At 36.3% G+C, this 18,888-nt stretch overlaps 3 protein-coding genes across 4 annotated transcripts; 1 reads left to right on the top strand and 2 right to left on the bottom strand.

Moving 5' to 3' along the window:
- Positions 1-59: 59 nt before the first annotated feature.
- LOC149733428 (solute carrier family 68 member 1-like) lies at positions 60-6,473 on the bottom strand. The gene is made up of 9 exons (XM_089881936.1): positions 6,191-6,473; positions 5,565-5,733; positions 4,336-4,612; positions 3,429-3,603; positions 2,467-2,589; positions 1,848-2,002; positions 1,457-1,540; positions 984-1,079; positions 60-701 (listed from the first exon to the last, which is right to left on the bottom strand). Exons 1-9 carry the CDS (start codon positions 6,371-6,373, stop codon positions 491-493), a joined length of 1,473 nt encoding a protein of 490 aa, XP_089738062.1. The 5' UTR covers positions 6,374-6,473; the 3' UTR covers positions 60-490.
- On the bottom strand, positions 6,451-7,898 carry LOC149733427 (mitochondrial chaperone BCS1-like). Its single transcript, XM_089881939.1, has one exon. It carries the CDS (start codon positions 7,778-7,780, stop codon positions 6,521-6,523), a length of 1,260 nt encoding a protein of 419 aa, XP_089738065.1. The 5' UTR covers positions 7,781-7,898; the 3' UTR covers positions 6,451-6,520.
- Positions 7,899-16,523: 8,625 nt separating this feature from the next.
- On the top strand, positions 16,524-18,810 carry LOC149733426 (uncharacterized). Of its 2 annotated transcripts, XM_089880365.1 has the most exons (7): positions 16,529-17,063; positions 17,123-17,182; positions 17,435-17,470; positions 18,259-18,285; positions 18,347-18,365; positions 18,427-18,452; positions 18,526-18,810. In XM_089880365.1, the coding sequence occupies exons 1-7, from the start codon at positions 17,005-17,007 to the stop codon at positions 18,740-18,742; spliced, it is 444 nt and encodes a 147-aa protein (XP_089736491.1). In that variant the 5' UTR covers positions 16,529-17,004; the 3' UTR covers positions 18,743-18,810. The 2 variants fall into 2 exon arrangements, with proteins under 2 accessions (XP_089736490.1, XP_089736491.1); XM_089880364.1 differs by having other exon boundaries at positions 16,524-17,182.
- Positions 18,811-18,888: the final 78 nt, after the last annotated feature.

The raw sequence follows: 18,888 nt of genomic DNA, 5'->3' as shown, positions 1-18,888 counted from the left end.
TTAGGATCGTCAACTTTAAAGACAGCCTTGTACGCCATGCCTGTTCATATGTATTGATATTTCCTTTTATCACCGGCGATTTTATTCAGAAACTGTAAGACGGCGGTAAAATTTAATCGATTGTTGTCTGCATATGACAATAAATGCATAGGCTGCAGCAACGCCTCTACGTTTAATAGTGTACTCACTGTACTATAATAAATGTATATATAGAAATAGCTCTCGGCCTCGGGTATATAATAGTAAACGTAGCAAGATAAAATAAGCCACACCAAAATATATTTAAAAACATCTTTGAAAATTTAAAATAAGAGCATCTTTGAAAAATAATTTGAAATGAGCCATATTCACTTAAATGTTGCAAAAGTTTGTGTACGTTTTAAAAACGAGTACAGACTGGTCCACAATGATACAAAGTGCAAAGATGTAAACATCTTTTTTTCTTTAGCAAATAAAAATCTCTAAAATATAGTTTACTGCAGAGCAGAGCTTAAGATTCGACGTATTTTGCCTCCGTTGTGTGACTGTCGCGCAAACCGTAGAAACTCCAGACCACAATCTGAGCCAAGGAGACGATCACTGGTATAAAACACAGCAGAAGAAACATAGTGGAGTGAAGATCCATTAGCTCTCTAGCGCTAGCTGACGGATCGAGCGGTGGACCAGAGGCGCCGTAGTTTTTCAGGTGTTCATATCCGTAACTGGTAACAGGGAAAAAAAAACTTTAATTAAAAACTGATATGTAGCGCTTTGATGTAAGATAGTTACTGTGAACATATAAAATCTTATATTTTCGAAACGCGTTTTTAGGATAAACAACGCTCTTTTAGAGTGGTTATAATAGAACTCTGTAAATATTTTTGTCAGTACTGAACGAAACGATAAAAATACTAAAAACATGAACCACCTTACCCTTACCTACTATACTCTATCAGTATATCCAATAGCTTTCGTAACCGTTATTTACTATATATAACACCTACCTGTTCAAAATAGCAACCACTATCATAGGGGCAAGTGAGTTGGCTGGTTTGGTGATCAGTGCGTTTGTACCGAACACCATTGATGACTGTGGCTGTCTGTAATGTTAAGTTAGTTAAAAACAACATTCAGTGAAAACAACATTCAGTGAAAAGTATGCAAGGTATGGAGCATGAAAAAAATCAGTGTACCGATGAGTAGCCAGTATAAATGCCTAAGCGATTTATTTTGTCACAAATATGACTCAAAACAAGATAAAATAGTAATAATGCAATGATTATTTTCAATTAAAAGGTAATGTATAAAAAACAAGAACAAGCAAGCAACTTTTTCCATGCATGAACTTTTATCTGTTAAAACTTATAGAAATGCTGCCTTTTCAAAATTAGGAGCCTAATTACATTTGTAAAATATATTAATCGTTTAAAACTTATTTAAAGTTTAAAATATATTAATCGTTTAAAATTAAACTTACTTTCTGTTAAAAGCTTTCATGTCTTCATCAATTATATCAGATAATGGAATATTGAACAGACTGAATGCAGCAGAAGGTATAGTCCTATTGAAACAACCAAAGAATTACAAATTAAAACAAAACATGACTAAACTGCTATGAGTTTGTTAGTTGTTGGTCAAGACACTTGTTAACAATAGCTGCAGCCTGGTGGTCACTAATGGCTAATCAAGAACAATCTTCCCAAAGTTACATATGACAAGTTCTTACCCTGCTGAGGTGATATTAGAATTTTACTTGCAAAATTAATCCATGAGGTCCTAATGTTTGATAACTATGACTTAACTGCATTTAAAAAATATCTCTCTCTTCCCAGGTTTCTTAAGTTCAATAAAAATGTTTTAATACTCACATATCAAGAATAAAGAAGGTTCCAAGCACCCAGGGTGAGTTACTGCCTATCAAGAAGAGAGCCAACCCTGCAAAACACTGGATGAAAAACGACACCATCACCACTCTGTACGCGCCAAACTTCATGATCACTTCTCCACCAAGAAGTATAATTATCTATAGAATACACACAGGCGTATCATATTAACACAAGGTATGTATCACATGTAATGGGCAAACTCGGCCAAAATTCCTGCTTTTCTAACATGCATAGCCAAAGAATACAATAATATTTGAAAAAATTTTGAAAGAGAAGACAAAAAATTTTTGGACTGAGAAGGGTGTTAGGGTATTGTGCTAAATCTGCCGAAATACAGATTAGAATAGAAAGCTAAATATGTGTATACATGGGTAAACAAAACACTAAAGCAATCTTGGTTAAAAAACTTGCCTTTGCAGCTGGTGGAATTTATTTTAGTAGAAATAAGACGCATGTTGAGCTATTATGGCAATATTAAATCAATTTAAAGGTAGAATACTTGTTACAGTATATAGTGGGTATACGAATTTAAACGGAATATTTATTACAACATGGTGTATTATACTAACCCTGACCAAACTATTCTGAGTTCAAGCCTTACCTGGGGAAGAATAAACGAAGCTCCATACAATGCACTCATTGCTAAGGATGGAAGAGCATCTTTTGGAATCAAATGATCGGCAAAAATTAAAAGGAAATTCGAGCAGAATGTTGTGTGGAATACCTGAGGACATTTTTAAAAACTTAGTTTAAAAATCTTTGTCACAAATGAGTGCTTAATGCCAGTGGAAAACGCCATGAATAAACAGGTTATGGCTAACTGACATGTCATAGCATTTAAACTTCCAAAGCCATAAAGCGTTTTCAAACATTTTTTGGGCGCCTATGATAAGACTGTTTAAATCAGTGGTTCTCAACCACCGCCCACCGGTCCACAGACAGGTGCCGGTCCGCGCTAACTTTCTGCCAGTCCGCCAAATCTATTACATTCTTATATCTTAATTGAAAAATGCAAGATGTTGAAGTAATGTCCATTGATTAAAGAAATAAAACATAACATTTTAAACTGATTAAAAACTTGGCCAGTTCCGTAATTTGCAGCACTGTGACGTAATATAGAGTTCATGGTCTACTTTGGACTTTATCATACGTCCACTGGTCCACAAAATTTGTTTCGAATTTTTACGGGTTCGCAAGCTAAAAGGTTGGGAAACACTGGTTTAAAAGATGAAGAATTACAATCTTGCACATTAATTTTACTACAGTATTAAACTCGGGTATACATTGTATTTATCTTATACATTGGTATACATTGTATATATCCCACCTTAAGCTATTTCAATGCATGTATAGCATGTGTATTTTTGAAATGGACATTTTTAACTAAGCAAATCACCGTGTTACACTTCAGGTCAATGTATTTTTATAAAGACACATGTTAAGCACTATACCAAAGTAGCAGAAAATTAATCCCCGAAAAACTAAGGGTTTTGATTGGTTATAAACATGGATGGCTATGTAGTAGTTTGTATTTGCGTACAGCATAAATATTTATTAAATTACCTGAAAAAAGTTCATGAGAACAAATGATATGAAATTACGATTAAAAAGAATTTGTTTAGTGATTGTACAAGCACCAGCAGTGCTCATGTCGGTGGTTTTACCAAGAAGACCCTCAGATTCAGGTGAACTGTATTTGTCACTTTCGTATTTGGTGCTCACATTAATACTGGAATACCTAGGAAGTTTTAAAGTGTTTATGAAAAGAATAAAAGTGCATTTTTTACATTTAATACACATGGCGCTTCAAAATAAAGCAAACGTTCATTTAAGAAGAATCCAGCTATAAAAAGAATAAAAAGACTGTAATAAAATTAAGACAATCAGAAAACGACATTTATAGTAGCCTTTTATGGGGTAATTATATGCCTAACTTCATTTAGGTTGTTTGTTTGTGGTGGTAAGGTAAAACAAACTGTCCACCTACCACCTACGCAATGTAATCTTTTGCTCACAGACCAACAAAAATACACAGAACGCTGTAAATACAACTTATGTGCTTTGTGGGCAATGCCACGAAAACAAAATTACTTTCCCATAAAAATAAATAAACATTCTCAAGAAATTTGTTTTTATTAAGATGAGAAACGTGAAACCATTGGTTGCATTTATTCCTCTAATTGTATTTATCATAATCTGCTTTAACAACTTCCTGTTTTTGTGAAGTTACAAAACTTTTATATTAACAAATTAAAAATATATGAATCTGGTCTGAATTTATACTGCTTGTTAAAAAAAACAAAATAAAAATTTTAGTCACAAATGACGATAAATTCTAGAAATAAGAACACTAATATTTTTTAGGACGTAGACTTAAAAATAAGGACACTATGAAAGTCCTACTTATAAGACAATGAATGTATATAATTGTTGATAAAATATAGGAACAGAGATCAAACCAATCACCCACCTCATACATAGGAAAGCCACTGCTGCTACAGCAACACAATATAGTTGGAGATTAAAAAAGTTCTTCATGTTGTTTGAGACGACAGTTGAGAGAAAAACACTGCTGCTTCCTATCACAGAAGCTATTTGCTGGTATTTGACCAACCGAAGACGATCTTCTTGTTTTGTCGATATCTCGGCAAAAAGTGCACACTGCGCAAGTAGCACGAAAGTGAGCATAGAGTCATATGCGCACAGTGTTACTATTAAGTGCAACCCCGCTATCCATGTGTTCGAGGCTGAAAACATTGAATGTAGTTATTAGTTACCAAAATTTACACATACTGTGGTTTGAACATTTGGAACCATTTTGTTAGTTTAGATCAAACATGGCTGCTAACTGCCCCTAGGGATGCACATTACAGAATAATTAGGTATTCTAGGATATCCTAGAATACTTTATTACGAATCTAGAACTCCGAATCTAGAATTTCGAATCTTTTTATGTTTATAGGAAAAAATAATTTCACCCACATAAGTCAGTTTATTGACCCTTTAATAGTAGCCTTGTTGGATCATGAGCTGTAAAATGACCAAAAATTGTACTACTGGGTAGTTTTTGCGTCATGAAACGTATAGCAGGCTTTAAAAAGACGTTGCGAAACATTACTCTCGAAAGTCCCACAAACACAAAAATATTTTTTTTCAAAATTAGTTAGTTTAAAAAATTGTTACTATAGTATATGAGATGACCAGTGATGACGTCATTAAACAGAATACCGAATCCTGTAATTAGATTCGAATACAAAAGATTTCGAATCTCTCGGATTCAAAATTCTGTAATGTGCATCCCGAACTGCCCCTGAACAAAAATGTCAAAATATCACACGTTCACACCCACAGTTTTTTTAAAGATAAATATTAAAGAGGAATAAGTTTTAAATATTAATTTTTAACAACATCTGGAGTAACATTTTAAAATCTAGTTGCCATCATGGTCATGGTAGTTAAACATAGGAAACTTTATTGATTGATGGAAATTGTAATATATTTTGGTTCTAAATGTTTGTGCAGATACCTAACAACAGGGTTTATACTAATTTTAAAACTGAGGGGATAATGCTCATGATGTTACTGCTATTTTTAAAATTGAGGCAAAACTGACATGTACGATGTACCTTGATGCACCCCCAAGCCCTAACATTACACCTATGGTCCTAACTTAATATATTAGACAGCGTGACAGCCTACCAATATCATAATCTGCCCATTTAAACCAGGGCAGCAAGAAGAACAAAGCCCACAACGGTGCACCATAGTAGATCGCTTTCTTTCTACTTCTGCACAAAGCCCATGAAGAGTTGTCTTGTATGTAGCCAAACAGTGGGTCATTAATAGCATTCCAAAGCATGTACACGATCTACAAAGAAGATAGACTAAATACAGAGTGATGTATGGTGCCATGGCTTAGTAGTTAGGTACATGCATATAAATTAAATAATACTGGGTACGGTGCTCATACCATTCATAGGTTACAGTTTATGTGTTCGTGGGCAAGACACTAAACAAACATTGCTTCAACCCAGTGGTGACTGAATGGTTGTAGCACCCTGAGTGGTGGGGTAATGGAACAACTATGGCCTAAAACTCAAGTCCCATGGCATGTGACACTGTAGCCATATAGAATAGAAATAAAGAATGACACCAAGGCCACAAATTTTAATGAAGAATTTTGTCTAACAAACAAAATTTATTAACTAGCCTATCACACTCAAACCTGTTCATTTTATTACTACGTAACCAATACTTTCATTCATGAAAGACACACCTTTTTAAATAAATTGAATTTGATTCAAAATCCTGTTTTTCCAGCTTACCTGCGCAAATTGCAACCACGTTGGTGAAACTTTATAAGTGTCGAGAAACAGTTTGACGTAATAGAAGAAAAAGACTGAATTCATGGCACTTGATGCTAATGTAGTAGCAGCGTATGCCACAGCATTTTTATGAAGCTGTAGCCCCATTATATTAGTTGTAAGATAGTTTTGGTGCCTTGTCATTAGAAATTAGTTGTTTTGTTATTAATAAACAGCAATCACAGATTCACAATCAAGGTTATCTATGCATACTTTTCACTGTAAACAATTGGAAACATAAATGGTGGCATTTTAAATTTAAGACAATATTTTAGAAAGCACATATTTTGCCTAACATTTGCTCATTTCAGAAACATTTTCTGAAGCGTATTTTGGGTCTGTCCGGTGCAGCATAAAAAAGGCTTGAACCTGCGCCATTGAAACATTTTCTTTTAATTTTATGACATTTTTTGAAAAATTGTCTGAGTATTCTAGATTTTCTAATGGAAAGAAGTGCATGAAAGCTCTACACATCTGTTCTGTATCAGCGTAGGTAACGTGTTCCTTCACATCCACCCTTCCAGGTCTTAACAAAGCTGCATCAAGCCTTTCAATATAATTAGTGGTCATAAACACAATCCTGCCTTCTGAGGAGACAACCCCATCCAGGGCATTGAGAATCCCGCTCAAAGACACCATGTTCATTCCTTGCCTCCTTGGGTCCTGTGGCTCTGTGCTTCGATCTAGGAAAGCTGCATCAACATCTTCCAGGAGGATGATGCTTTGTGGAGGAGCACTGACCATGAAATGTAAAAGACGATCATCAGAGAGGGTCCAGTCTCCAATGTTCAAGACACAGATGCTGCACTCAAGCTCACCAGCCAAGGCTGTAATGAAACTGGTCTTCCCGCATCCAGGAGGACCATGCAAAAGGTATCCTCTTCTGTGAGGTATGCCACGATCAATGTACCACTGCTGTGACTGCAGGAACTGGTTAACATCTTCCCATATTCTCTCACTTTGTCCCCTGGCCAGCATAACAGACTGAAGAGGTCTGCTTCTTTGCGGTTCTCCAAACTGTCTCCATTCCGTTCCCATTGGTTTGAATATAAGTGTCATGTTTTTCTGCATCTGCAGAGCAAAACTACGAGCTTCAAGAAGAAGTTGCTCAAATACTTCTTTGTTACGACCGAGGGTGGTAAGAGTTACAGTCTCATATGGTATATGTTGGTTTGCTGATACCATCTGCTTTTCCCTTATCCTTTCAATTTTAACGGGAAGTTTGCCGAGCCACATATAATGCGCTCCAGGACTTGGCACAAACGCAAACCCAGTTGAAATCTTCCCGCTATGAAGCTTTTGAAAAGCTGTTTTGACGCTGAAATGACAGCTCATATCCGGTCTTTGAGCAATCCACTCCAGCACCCAATGATAACTATGGTCCGACACAGGTATTTCTAAAGTCGTCATTAATCTTCGACGTAGTAGTTGCACTGCAACTGCTGAACCTTTTCGAATCACTGAAGCAGCTGCACCAATCATAAATAAACCAAATCCTGCCCCAAAAAACTGGTTGTCACCCAAAGTAGCAAGCGCTTCGGGTATCGGCATGTTAGTTTATACTGACCTAAATGTGGATAAAATACAATGAAAGTACGCTGTTCACCTGTGTGTTATACCAAATGTCTGCATTTCTGTTCGTATTTACAGTTAACTGATTTACATGAGAATTCTCTCATGCGGAACAACCACCGCAGTACGTGCACTTTGATTTGTTAGGGGAGTGACGTGGTTCCAAAGTTTATTAAACGTTTTATTCAGAACAAGATTTTAAATTCTGAACTCTTATTTTTAAGACCTGATCTCTTAAAAATAGTTGCAATAAAAGGGTGGGGTTATGTATGTTGTTTTGTCTGTGAGCACTTAACGGCTAACGCCATTGTCTCAGTTGTTGAACGCTGTCAATCATTAACCAATTTGCCTGTAACTTACGCTGTTAATCATTTACGTGTCTTTAATCATAATCGCAGCCTTGGTAACAGTTTCGTTTGGAAAGTTATTTCCATAGCCTACAACCGAATGGCAAACATTGCACCATCATGCGCAACAAAATTTTTGGGGTATTTCCCCGGTCTATTCCCGCACGAAAATGTATATTAGTGTGGTTAGAGTATAAAGCTGATTCATTTGTTGGTAGACAAGGTTCAGTATGGACGTAAAACAGAAAGCGGAAAATTATGACTGGCTGGTGGAACAGGTTCAAGCGAGTGAACTATCCATTGCATTAAACTCCGGAAGGGCCGGAAAACGAACCGACAGAGATTACAGTTGCAAGTGTAAACTAAGGGACTGCGGGGGAACTTGGTCGGTCTGCGACTTTAAAATTGCAAAGAGAGACCTACTCAACAAAAAAGATTGGTCTCCTTGTTTGTCGTATGTAGACTACATGCAGAAGAGCGCAGAGGATCGTATTCAGAAGCACAATGATTTCGAGTTCGATTTACAAAATCGGTTCGGCGTTTCCATCAAAGGTAGACGTGAGTTGTTTGTCAATGAAGCGGAAGGTGTGCTGGTAAAGCTTGGAGAAAGAAGACAAACACTTGGATCAAAGAAAGGACTGAAGCAAACGAGAATGTCAAACTATTTAAACCCAATCGACGAAAATATTTCGCCCGCTTCATAACTTAATAACTTATGCTGGTGATTTAGTAGCTGATATGCTCATTTATACATCTTACAATATGTAATCCGTGCCGACAATGAGTCGGTGTAAAATATGTTGTAAATACGATTGTAAATGTTGTAAATATGGTTTAAATATGTTTTTAAATTGTACATAAAATAGAAATGGGAATGAACTATATGTGTTTTTTTTTCTGAAATATAAAAAAAAAAGTAATACTGTGCTTGGCTTATAAGAAGTTTATAATAAACCGGTGTGCAACTGCATATAACTTTCAATGTCGTGTTTACTTGTGTATGTGTATAGCGCTTATTGCCCTACATTGTTGTGTCGTAAGTTCGAACAGATATTGAGCTTCAATTCGAATAGGTTTGGAGTAAATGTCATTACTAAATAAAGCCGCAACCGAATTATCCTTATGAGAAACAGATTCAGTCGACATTGGTTCTAACTTTCTGGAAAAGGAAATTGAAGACATTTCTTGTTTCATATTTCCAAATATCTATCATATAATTCATATGGCGAAATATTATCTATATCCTTCGTTCTTGTTCACACACAAATCGACCTATTTGGCTTACCCATTCGTATCGTGTGAAACCGGAAGCATCACTGCAGTGTCGCAAAATGTTATACACTGGTAATTATAGATATGAAGTTAAGCGAAGCTAACGCCTTTTTGAAAGATCGCAGTTAAGCTATGTTTCACATACACAAATTAACTGTGTTATTTATAATTCTATTTGAATAAAAATAAGGAATATGCATGCTAAATAAGTAGTCATGTCTATTGCTGCAACCTATACATACCGTCGAATACGAATCAACAAAACAAATCAACAAGAGGACTACCTCAAACCGTCAGCCTATAATTTAACCACCTAACTGCTTCAAAATTACTCGGTTTAACAGAATGCAATAACCCCCGATGAAGGCTTCTCTGGGACATCAATAAACCGGTAGGTATTAAACCGTTAACACTATAAGTATTGCGGTACATGTCAAACAGTCAAAGTGAAGGTCGTGCCTTTGCACAGAAATATTGGTGGAGTAAGATGGCCAGATAAGTTCACGTGTGTTTCAACGTCATGCGTGTGCAGTTCCACACAACCTAATACAGGGAGATCCAGTTTAAATATAAAAGCAACTGGTATATCAATCAAGTATCTGTAAATTGCCGAAATAAATCATCAAATCTGACAATCCATTTATCAATGTAGGTATGCCTTTCGCGCGTCAAAGCTGATTACTGTTTTTACGCGCGTCAAAGCTGACTACTGTTTTTAAATAAGAAAAAACATGGAAAATAGAAATAGTATATTTTGAACAGCTAAAAAACGCGAAATAGTAAGGGGCTAATTTTGGATGCTCGCTAAATCATAGGAAAGCCAATAACATTTTGTGTATAGCTTGCTGCGAGTGTGAACGATTATAGCTAGCTTCATAAAAAACTGGAATATTTTGTACAGCTTGAATATTTCGTCACACTCGCAAACTACAAAATTTCATCGGCTTTACTACGACTTGGCAGGTATTCAAAATTAGCACCTTACAATTTTTCATTTTTTTACCTGTTAAAAAACACTGTTTCTATTTAACACATTTTTTAATATTTAACAACAGCATTTGGCTTTTGGTGCGCGCTTTATACAGTTTTGGTAATAATGTCGAATAATTCTGTAGCATTGTTTGTGATTATCATTGAATGGGAGTCCGTAATAAGAGAATTAAAACAAAGTGTCGTCTGACATAGTGTCCTATCTTTCACCCTACTATACTATAAGTTCTACTTAAGGAATGAGGAAACTTCATGGCATGGCTTTTGTATGACCTCACTCATATAAAATAAAATGTATAAGGTTAGGGATATGAATCGACACCCTTTTTAAAAGTCGCATGCAATTGTGTCTACATCACGATGAGGGAATTTACACCCACAATAATTGTGCTGCTTTTGTGTAAGTTTGCCGCACATTACATGCATTGTCAAGCAGTAAATGCTATACGCCAATAAATTTTATTTAAGAAACTTTACATTCGTATTAAACTAGTCCTTTTTTCTTGGAGGTGAGGGGTACTTGCGTAAATGCTAAACTCTGTAAAGGCTACGTTAATGACTCGTTGTATCCCGTTTATTCACGCGGCACAACGAATACTTCACAGCGCAGGCCAGAACATATATAAGTAGCTTCTTATATCATCTTTTAACTTTCCGAGAACTGAAATATACGTATAGGCGGAAATGTACAATGTTGAACCATAGTATACTGAAGTGACTTCAGTATACTATGGTAGAACAGTGACAAGTCTTGTCCAATATACAGTTTGAATTTAGTTGAGGCCTATGGAGCATGTAATAGCTTATTAAGCTGTTGTTACTTTGTTATTCATAAGCATAACTAGTATTTATACATTTTATCTGTAATATTACACTCTCTATTCTTGTAGCTATATCAGGTACATAAGTAATTTGAATGCTGTGGTTAGAACATAATGAACATAGCTTTGATTTCCCTTCTTCTTGTTGGGGGTTTTGTTTGTGTTGGCGGTAAGTTGTGCCGAATATTTTTACATTATCCGGCGCCGTGGCAAAGTGATTAGACGAGGTTATGGGTTCTAGGCTCGTCGCTGCTACCATTGCGGGCCTATGGGTCCTTCGGCAAGACACTTAACGAGAATTGCTCCAACCCAGTGGTCACTAATTGGTTGTCCAAATTATCAGCCATACATAAAAAATGAAAAACTTCCAAAAAAATAATCACCCACAATTAAGTAACATACATGGTAACTCGTAATCTGGCACTAGGTATATGAAACAGTATACACCCGTGTTATAACGACTGTACTTTTCTGGTCATAAAGTAAGTTACATTCATTCATTTTATACAAACGTAACGATTATAGTACTTGAAATATTGGTCTTTAGGCATGGCGCCCTCTATAACAGGCCTGGACACCGTCGGCGCCTCTCTCGAAACTGGAGGCGGATGGTTTTGCAGCGCTTGTACGAATTGAAGACAGTTTTGATGAGTTATTTGACGAATTATCGCATTAGATAGTGTTTGCTCGTGGTTTTAGCAGTTAATACAGTATGAATGTTTAATTTATTATTCAGTTTACGCGTATTATGTGTATAAAGTAGACAGTTGGTTATTTATAGTTGTGTTTAAGTACGGTAACGAACGGCCGCCGGTGTAAGATTTTCCAATCGCACCCATGAGGACGAGGTTAATCTAAATGCAATCATAAGGTTTTTTGATTAAGTAAGGTCTATCGCCAGGAGTTATATTATACATGCTCTGCTGCTGCACTGTGTTTTAAAACTACAAAATTCAAAGATTTCTTAAAATGTACATACCACTCAAAAATGAACTTAAGTCATTTTATGGATCTCTTTTGTAGGTTCTTTACCTAAGTGAGGTGTAATTGACTTACACCATCTATTTAAAGAATGTTGCTAAGTATGTGACAGTGAGGATTATTTATTTTAAAACTGTAACGGTCACTTGCATGTTGAAAAATATTGAAACCCTTGTGTTAACTTACACACTGGAATCATCTTTATCAAAATCTGTGGCCCTCCAAATGTATTTCAACAATATGGCTAAAACAACTGGGGGTGTGGTAAAGAAGCAGCAATAAATAGTCATAACAACGGTTTCGACCATTTGTGCATTGGCGTACAGATTGCAACAGAAATCCGACTCCAGCAGAAAAGTAATGACTCTATGACAAGTCCAGGTTACAACCCAGTTTTTTTTCGACAAAACGACATCACGCTACAGATAACAGTGAGAATTACAAAGGCATTACAAGGCCCAACTGCCAGTCCATACAGCACTGAAAGATCTTATAAAAATGGCGAGAATTCAAAATGCAAGAAGAAGCATTACACACAAGAAGAACATTATACAGCAAGGCAAAGTTTCTCTGCATTGTCACAGGAAAAAGTCTCTCAGCATTATTGATAAATGCAAGCATTGTTATGCATGGGTTACAGGAAACAATCAAGGTGCATATTGCATACACATTGACATTACGCCAGCTGGACAGATCACATTTCTTTGCCTTGATTCCAATGTTTGCATATTTCACCTAAGAATGTCAAGTCATCAGTGTTGTCAATCTTGGAAGTCATTCTGGACAGTGTTTTTGTACTGGAGGGCTTTCATATGATGCTCTTGAATGCCCCGACAAGTGCCTCACCAGAATACACAAGCTTACCAACTAAATAAGCAGTTGCATTTGAATTTCTGTAGTCTGTAAGAAGCATGTACGGCTTGGCTGCTTGCCACAACATTAACAGGGTAATAAACGGCTGTGCTATTCTTGTCCATCTGTCCAGCCAAAGAAGAAATTATAATTATAAAGGCAAGATAAAAACATTCATGATGAAAATCCTTTGAAATTTTGATGGCAAATAAAGGTACACTGGATATATCTTCCTGGCTGGATGATGACAAAATTACAAATGAAATAATGGAAGCAGGGAAGGAATAGTTGTTTAAGCGGTTGGAATCAAACTTTTGGGGACACACAATATGTTGTTCCTGGGAATGGACTGCAGCCATCTTGACCTCTATTGGTTACATGTAGTAAACAGAAAATTGGTGTTTTATCATCTGTATCTTAGTTCATATCCACTTTTACAACCTGTCACATAACCAGCCATACACATGGATTCTCACTATATCTTGCATACAAGCATTTTGTTATACATGTAACCTGTTTCAAAACTGACATTGCCTTTACCAGCATATACAAACCACAAAAGGGATAGCATTTCTTTTTAATTTGACTCATCTTTTTATTGTACAAATGTAAATGTGTTTTTTAATTACGATGTAACCAAAAATAAACTCAAATGACAATTTCTAAATTTATGTGACTTGGTGTAACTCAAAAGTTTAAGAAGGGAAAAGTTATCTTTAACTATGATTAGCCTTTTGCCTCGACTGTGTCAATCTGTCCTGCTATTCTACCTAAATCATCATTTCTCAAGTTTTTTTGATAGAGCAGGACAGAGGCCCCTTCTTGAGATCAATATTAGGATTATATGACAAAAAAAACAAATGCCAAAAAGGGATTTCGAAAAGCAAGCAGTCTACTTAAATTCAAAAATAAACTGGGAAGTGGTAGGTCTTGTAGTTCAGAGAATATTTATAGTTAGAAAAGTTTTGCTAAAACGCTTGTGTGTCTTAAAAAACATAGCTTCAGTTAAAAATTTTCACTGGTGGCCAATCATAAACATAATACACGCAAGCGAAATAAAAAAAACAAAACATTTATACTGTACTAACTGCTAGAATTCCGAGCAAACACTATCTAATGCGATAATTCGTCAAATAACTCATCAAAACTGTCTACAATTCGTACAAGCGCTGCAAAACCATCCGCCTCGGTTCCCACTTTAACATAGTGCGCCAAATCCGGTCTTTTCGCCATTTATTTCAATTTTGCCCATCTGGTCATTTCGCCATTTATTCTAATTGTCGCTCGCATGCCTTCTGCGAAATTGTGTTGCAGAAAGTTATGAAAACGTCCGTATTTGGAGGAGTTGTTTTTTACAATAAGTAACATTTTACTTGTATGAGGGTATGTGTTGTGCAAAAGTTACCATTTTACTTGTGTGGGGGTACGTGTTGTGCAAAAGTTAACATTTTACTTGTGTGGGGGTACGTGTTGTGCAAATATGATCATTTTACTTGTGTGTGGGTACGTGTTGTGCAAATATGATCGTTTACTTGTGTGGGGGTACGTGTCGTGCAAATATGATCGTTTACTTGTGTGAGGGTACGTGTTGTGCAAATGTTAACATTTTACTTGTGTGGGGGTACGTGTCGTGCAAATATAATCATTTTACTTGTGTGGGGGTACATGTTGTGCAAATATGATCGTTTACTTGTGTGAGGGTACGTGTTGTGCAAATATGATCATTTTACTTGTGTGTGGGTACGTGTTGTGCAAATATGATCGTTTACTTGTGTGAGGGTACGTGTTGTGCAAATGTTAACATTTTACTTGTGTGGGGGTACGTGTCGTGCAAATATAATCATTTTACTTGTGTGGGGGTACGTGTTGTGCAAATATGATCATTTTACCTGTGTGAGGGTACGTGTTGTGCAAAAGTTAACATTTTACTTGTGTGGGGGTACGTGTTGTGCAAAAGTTAACATTTTACTTGTGTGGGGGTACGTGTTGTGCAAATATGATCATTTTACTTGTGTGTGGGTACGTGTTGTGCAAATATGATCATTTTACTTGTGTGGGGGTACGTGTCGTGCAAATATAATCATTTTACTTGTGTGAGGGTACGTGTTGTGCAAAAGTTAACATTTTACTTGTGTGGGGGTACGTGTTGTGCAAATATGGTCATTTTACTTGTGTGAGGGTACGTGTCGTGCCAAATTTAACTTGTGTGGGGGTACGTGTTGTGCAAATATGATCATTTTACCTGTGTGGGGGTACGTGTTGTGCAAATATGATCATTTTACCTGTGTGAGGGTACGTGTTGTGCAAATATGATCATTTTACCTGTGTGGGGGTACGTGTTGTGCAAATATGATCGTTTTACCTGTGTGAGGGTACGTGTTGTGCAAATATGATCATTTTACTTGTGTGAGGGTACGTGTCGTGCCAAATTTAACATTTTACTTGTGTGGGGGTACGTGTTGTGCAAATATGATCATTTTACTTGTGTGAGGGTACGTGTCGTGCCAAATTTAACATTTTACTTGTGTGGGGGTACGTGTTGTGCAAATATGATCATTTTACCTGTGTGAGGGTACGTGTTGTGCAAATATGATCATTTTACCTGTGTGGGGGTACGTGTTGTGCAAATATGATCATTTTACCTGTGTGGGGGTACGTGTTGTGCAAATATGATCGTTTTACCTGTGTGAGGGTACGTGTTGTGCAAATATGATCATTTTACCTGTGTGGGGGTACGTGTTGTGCAAATATGATCATTTTACCTGTGTGTGGGTACGTGTTGTGCAAATATGATCATTTTACCTGTGTGGGGGTACGTGTTGTGCAAATATGATCATTTTACCTGTGTGGGGGTACGTGTTGTGCAAATATGATCATTTTACCTGTGTGAGGGTACGTGTTGTGCAAATATGATCATTTTACCTGTGTGGGGGTACGTGTTGTGCAAATATGATCGTTTTACCTGTGTGAGGGTACGTGTTGTGCAAATATGATCATTTTACTTGTGTGAGGGTACGTGTCGTGCCAAATTTAACATTTTACTTGTGTGGGGGTACGTGTTGTGCAAATATGATCATTTTACTTGTGTGAGGGTACGTGTTATGCAAAAGTTAACATTTTACTTGTGTGGGGGTACGTGTTGTGCAAATATGATCATTTTACTTGTGTGTGGGTACGTGTCGTGCCAAATTTAACTTGTGTGGGGGTACGTGTTGTGCAAATATGATCATTTTACCTGTGTGGGGGTACGTGTTGTGCAAATATGATCATTTTACCTGTGTGAGGGTACGTGTTGTGCAAATATGATCATTTTACCTGTGTGGGGGTACGTGTTGTGCAAATATGATCGTTTTACCTGTGTGAGGGTACGTGTTGTGCAAATATGATCATTTTACCTGTGTGAGGGTACGTGTTGTGCAAATATGATCATTTTACCTGTGTGGGGTACGTGTTGTGCAAATATGATCGTTTTACCTGTGTGAGGGTACGTGTTGTGCAAATATGATCATTTTACTTGTGTGAGGGTACGTGTCGTGCCAAATTTAACATTTTACTTGTGTGGGGGTACGTGTTGTGCAAATATGATCATTTTACTTGTGTGAGGGTACGTGTCGTGCCAAATTTAACATTTTACTTGTGTGGGGGTACGTGTTGTGCAAATATGATCATTTTACCTGTGTGAAGGTACGTGTTGTGCAAATATGATCATTTTACTTGTGTGGGGGTACGTGTTGTGCAAACATGATCATTTTACCTGTGTGAGGGTACGTGTTGTGCAAATATGATCATTTTACTTGTGTGGGGGTACGTGTTGTGCAAATATGATCATTTTACTTGTGTGGGGGTACGTGTTGTGCAAAAGTTAACATTTTACTTGTGTAAGGAGCTTGTTTGAAAGTTAAAAATTCGCATTTTGAACCACTATTTGTTATATAGATTAATGTTTAGATTAAAAATGTCTTTTCATTTTGAAAGATGTCACGGCATGACTTTTCAAGTGTAAGTTTGTATGTAATTCATATTAAAAGGATATTGGTAATATTACCTTGTAATTGCAGCGACAAATCTGCTGATGATAAGGGGCAGTCTGGGCCTTCTCAGCGTGGTTCACGGGGGGGGTAAGTTAACAAATTAATTGGTAGTTTAAATTATCCGCAAAACAGAAAAAATTAATCACCCAAAAGGTTGCTTTCATGCTGGCTCAAAAACGGCAATATTAAAAATTAACTGCGGCATGCGTGATAACTGATGTTACTGTAATCCTATGGAGCGTATAGAGCAGGTGTCAATAACTAATTAGAGAATATTTGTATACTTAAATAAATACCATTCAGACTGACAGCAAATTCAATGCCTAATATTTATTTTAGATTTATCCCCTTCAAAAAGTTTGAACTTTTGAAAAAGTAAGTAATATTTGGTTGTTCTAATTTTTCATTCAAATTTTATACTGAAGAATATTTTACAAACTGATACAACATATATTACGGTGGGGTAAGATGATTTTTTTCAGAAATAAATATTGCTTTTTTATGAGAACAGTTGAGATATACATCTTGCTAGTTTTATGAGAACAGTTGAGATATACATCTTACCCCACCCTAGCGTATCAAGCTTAGCGGGTTCACACCAGAGCTAATGGGCGGTGATTTTTAGAGCACAGCTGCGGTTTTGTGAGGTAATTCTCTTTGAAAGTGACAAAATTTCGAACAGAAATAATTTCCTTTGGAAACATTATTTTATACAATGTTTGTTAAAGGAGCATACAAAAAAAGAGAAAATTTGTATATGGATAGATGCTCAAACGTGATCTAAAGGTTACACCACGTTTCACAAACGATCTTTAAAAAAAATGACGTCAAATAGAAGCGCTGGAGTAATGCATGGAAGTTCCCATAAGAGAGCGTGACTGAAATTTAATCATTTCGAGTTTCTTAAGTCCAAAAAAAATTCAAGTGACTTTTTTAGTTTCTAAACATAAATGACTATTTTTACTATGGAAAATCTCATGCTTTCTCACACGGCCTTTTTGTGGTACCTTTAAATCACATTTCAGTGTTTCTACCTTAACAGAAAATATTTTTTATAATTGTGTGTAAATTCTTCGCCGGCCAACAACTGCTCTCTGCCAGTGCTTTTATTGCTCATAGTGTGAAACTCACTTTCAGTACTCACACTGATAAATGTTTTGCAGAAAGAAAATAATATCAGAAAATAAGAGGTAAGTTTTCTCAATTTTGCATTCTGTCATACTCTTAATAAAAATGTTAACTTTTTTCCAGATGGGTACCATACCACCAAGTAAGTTATATGTGAATGCCAATATATAATTTAGTTGATAACTTACTTTTCTTATTTCTAGTTCATGAAAGCTAGACAAGATGCGAGGTAAGTTTAACATCAATTGTATACATGTCATTCTTTATTCTGCATTACTAAGATTTACATTTGAACAACACAGAAAAAAAAGAGAAGAAAAAAGAAGAGAAGTGGCAGAGAGAGAAGTGGTGGAGGAGAGAGAAGTGGTGGTGGAGAGAGGAGAAGCGGCAGAGAGAGAAGTGGTGGTGGAGAGAGGAGAAGCGGCAGAGAGAGAAGTGGTGGTGGAGAGAGGAGAAGTGGTGGAGAGAGGAGTGGTGCGGAGAGGAGAAGTTGTGGGAGGAAGAAGAAGATCAATTTAAAACTATTTAAAACAATATTTATCTTTCCATTCCTTCTTTCATTTATTTAATAAAAAAGAAAAATTTTTTTTTGGTTTTCTATGTAAATATTTGGAAAACTTTAGAGAGGTTGCTGGAGTGTCAAATCTGAGTAAAAATTCACATAC

Source organism: Ciona robusta, chromosome 7 (genome assembly GCF_009617815.1).
Source record: "Ciona robusta chromosome 7, ASM961781v2".
In the NCBI taxonomy this organism is placed as follows: Eukaryota; Metazoa; Chordata; class Ascidiacea; order Phlebobranchia; family Cionidae; genus Ciona; species Ciona robusta.
The sequence above is the reverse complement of the archived record's forward strand: the minus strand, read 5'-3'. Positions and strand labels throughout refer to the sequence as shown.

What these genes read in the sequence shown, in the direction of transcription:
- LOC149733426 (XM_089880364.1), top strand. Translation starts at nt 17,040, where the DNA reads ATGTCACGGCATGACTTTTCAAGTGTAAGTTTGTATGTAATTCATATT. An exon ending in CAGCGTGGTTCACGGGGGGG is followed by an intron (nt 17,183 to 17,434) that starts GTAAGTTAACAA and finishes TATTTATTTTAG; the next exon opens with ATTTATCCCCTTCAAAAAGT. An exon ending in AAAGCTAGACAAGATGCGAG is followed by an intron (nt 18,453 to 18,525) that starts GTAAGTTTAACA and finishes TGAACAACACAG; the next exon opens with AAAAAAAAGAGAAGAAAAAA.
- LOC149733428 (XM_089881936.1), bottom strand. Translation starts at nt 6,373, where the DNA reads ATGACAAGGCACCAAAACTATCTTACAACTAATATAATGGGGCTACAG. An exon ending in ATGGGCAGATTATGATATTG is followed by an intron (nt 4,613 to 5,564) that starts GTAGGCTGTCAC and finishes CAATGTTTTCAG; the next exon opens with CCTCGAACACATGGATAGCG. An exon ending in GTGGCTTTCCTATGTATGAG is followed by an intron (nt 3,604 to 4,335) that starts GTGGGTGATTGG and finishes AAAACTTCCTAG; the next exon opens with GTATTCCAGTATTAATGTGA.
- LOC149733427 (XM_089881939.1), bottom strand. Translation starts at nt 7,780, where the DNA reads ATGCCGATACCCGAAGCGCTTGCTACTTTGGGTGACAACCAGTTTTTT.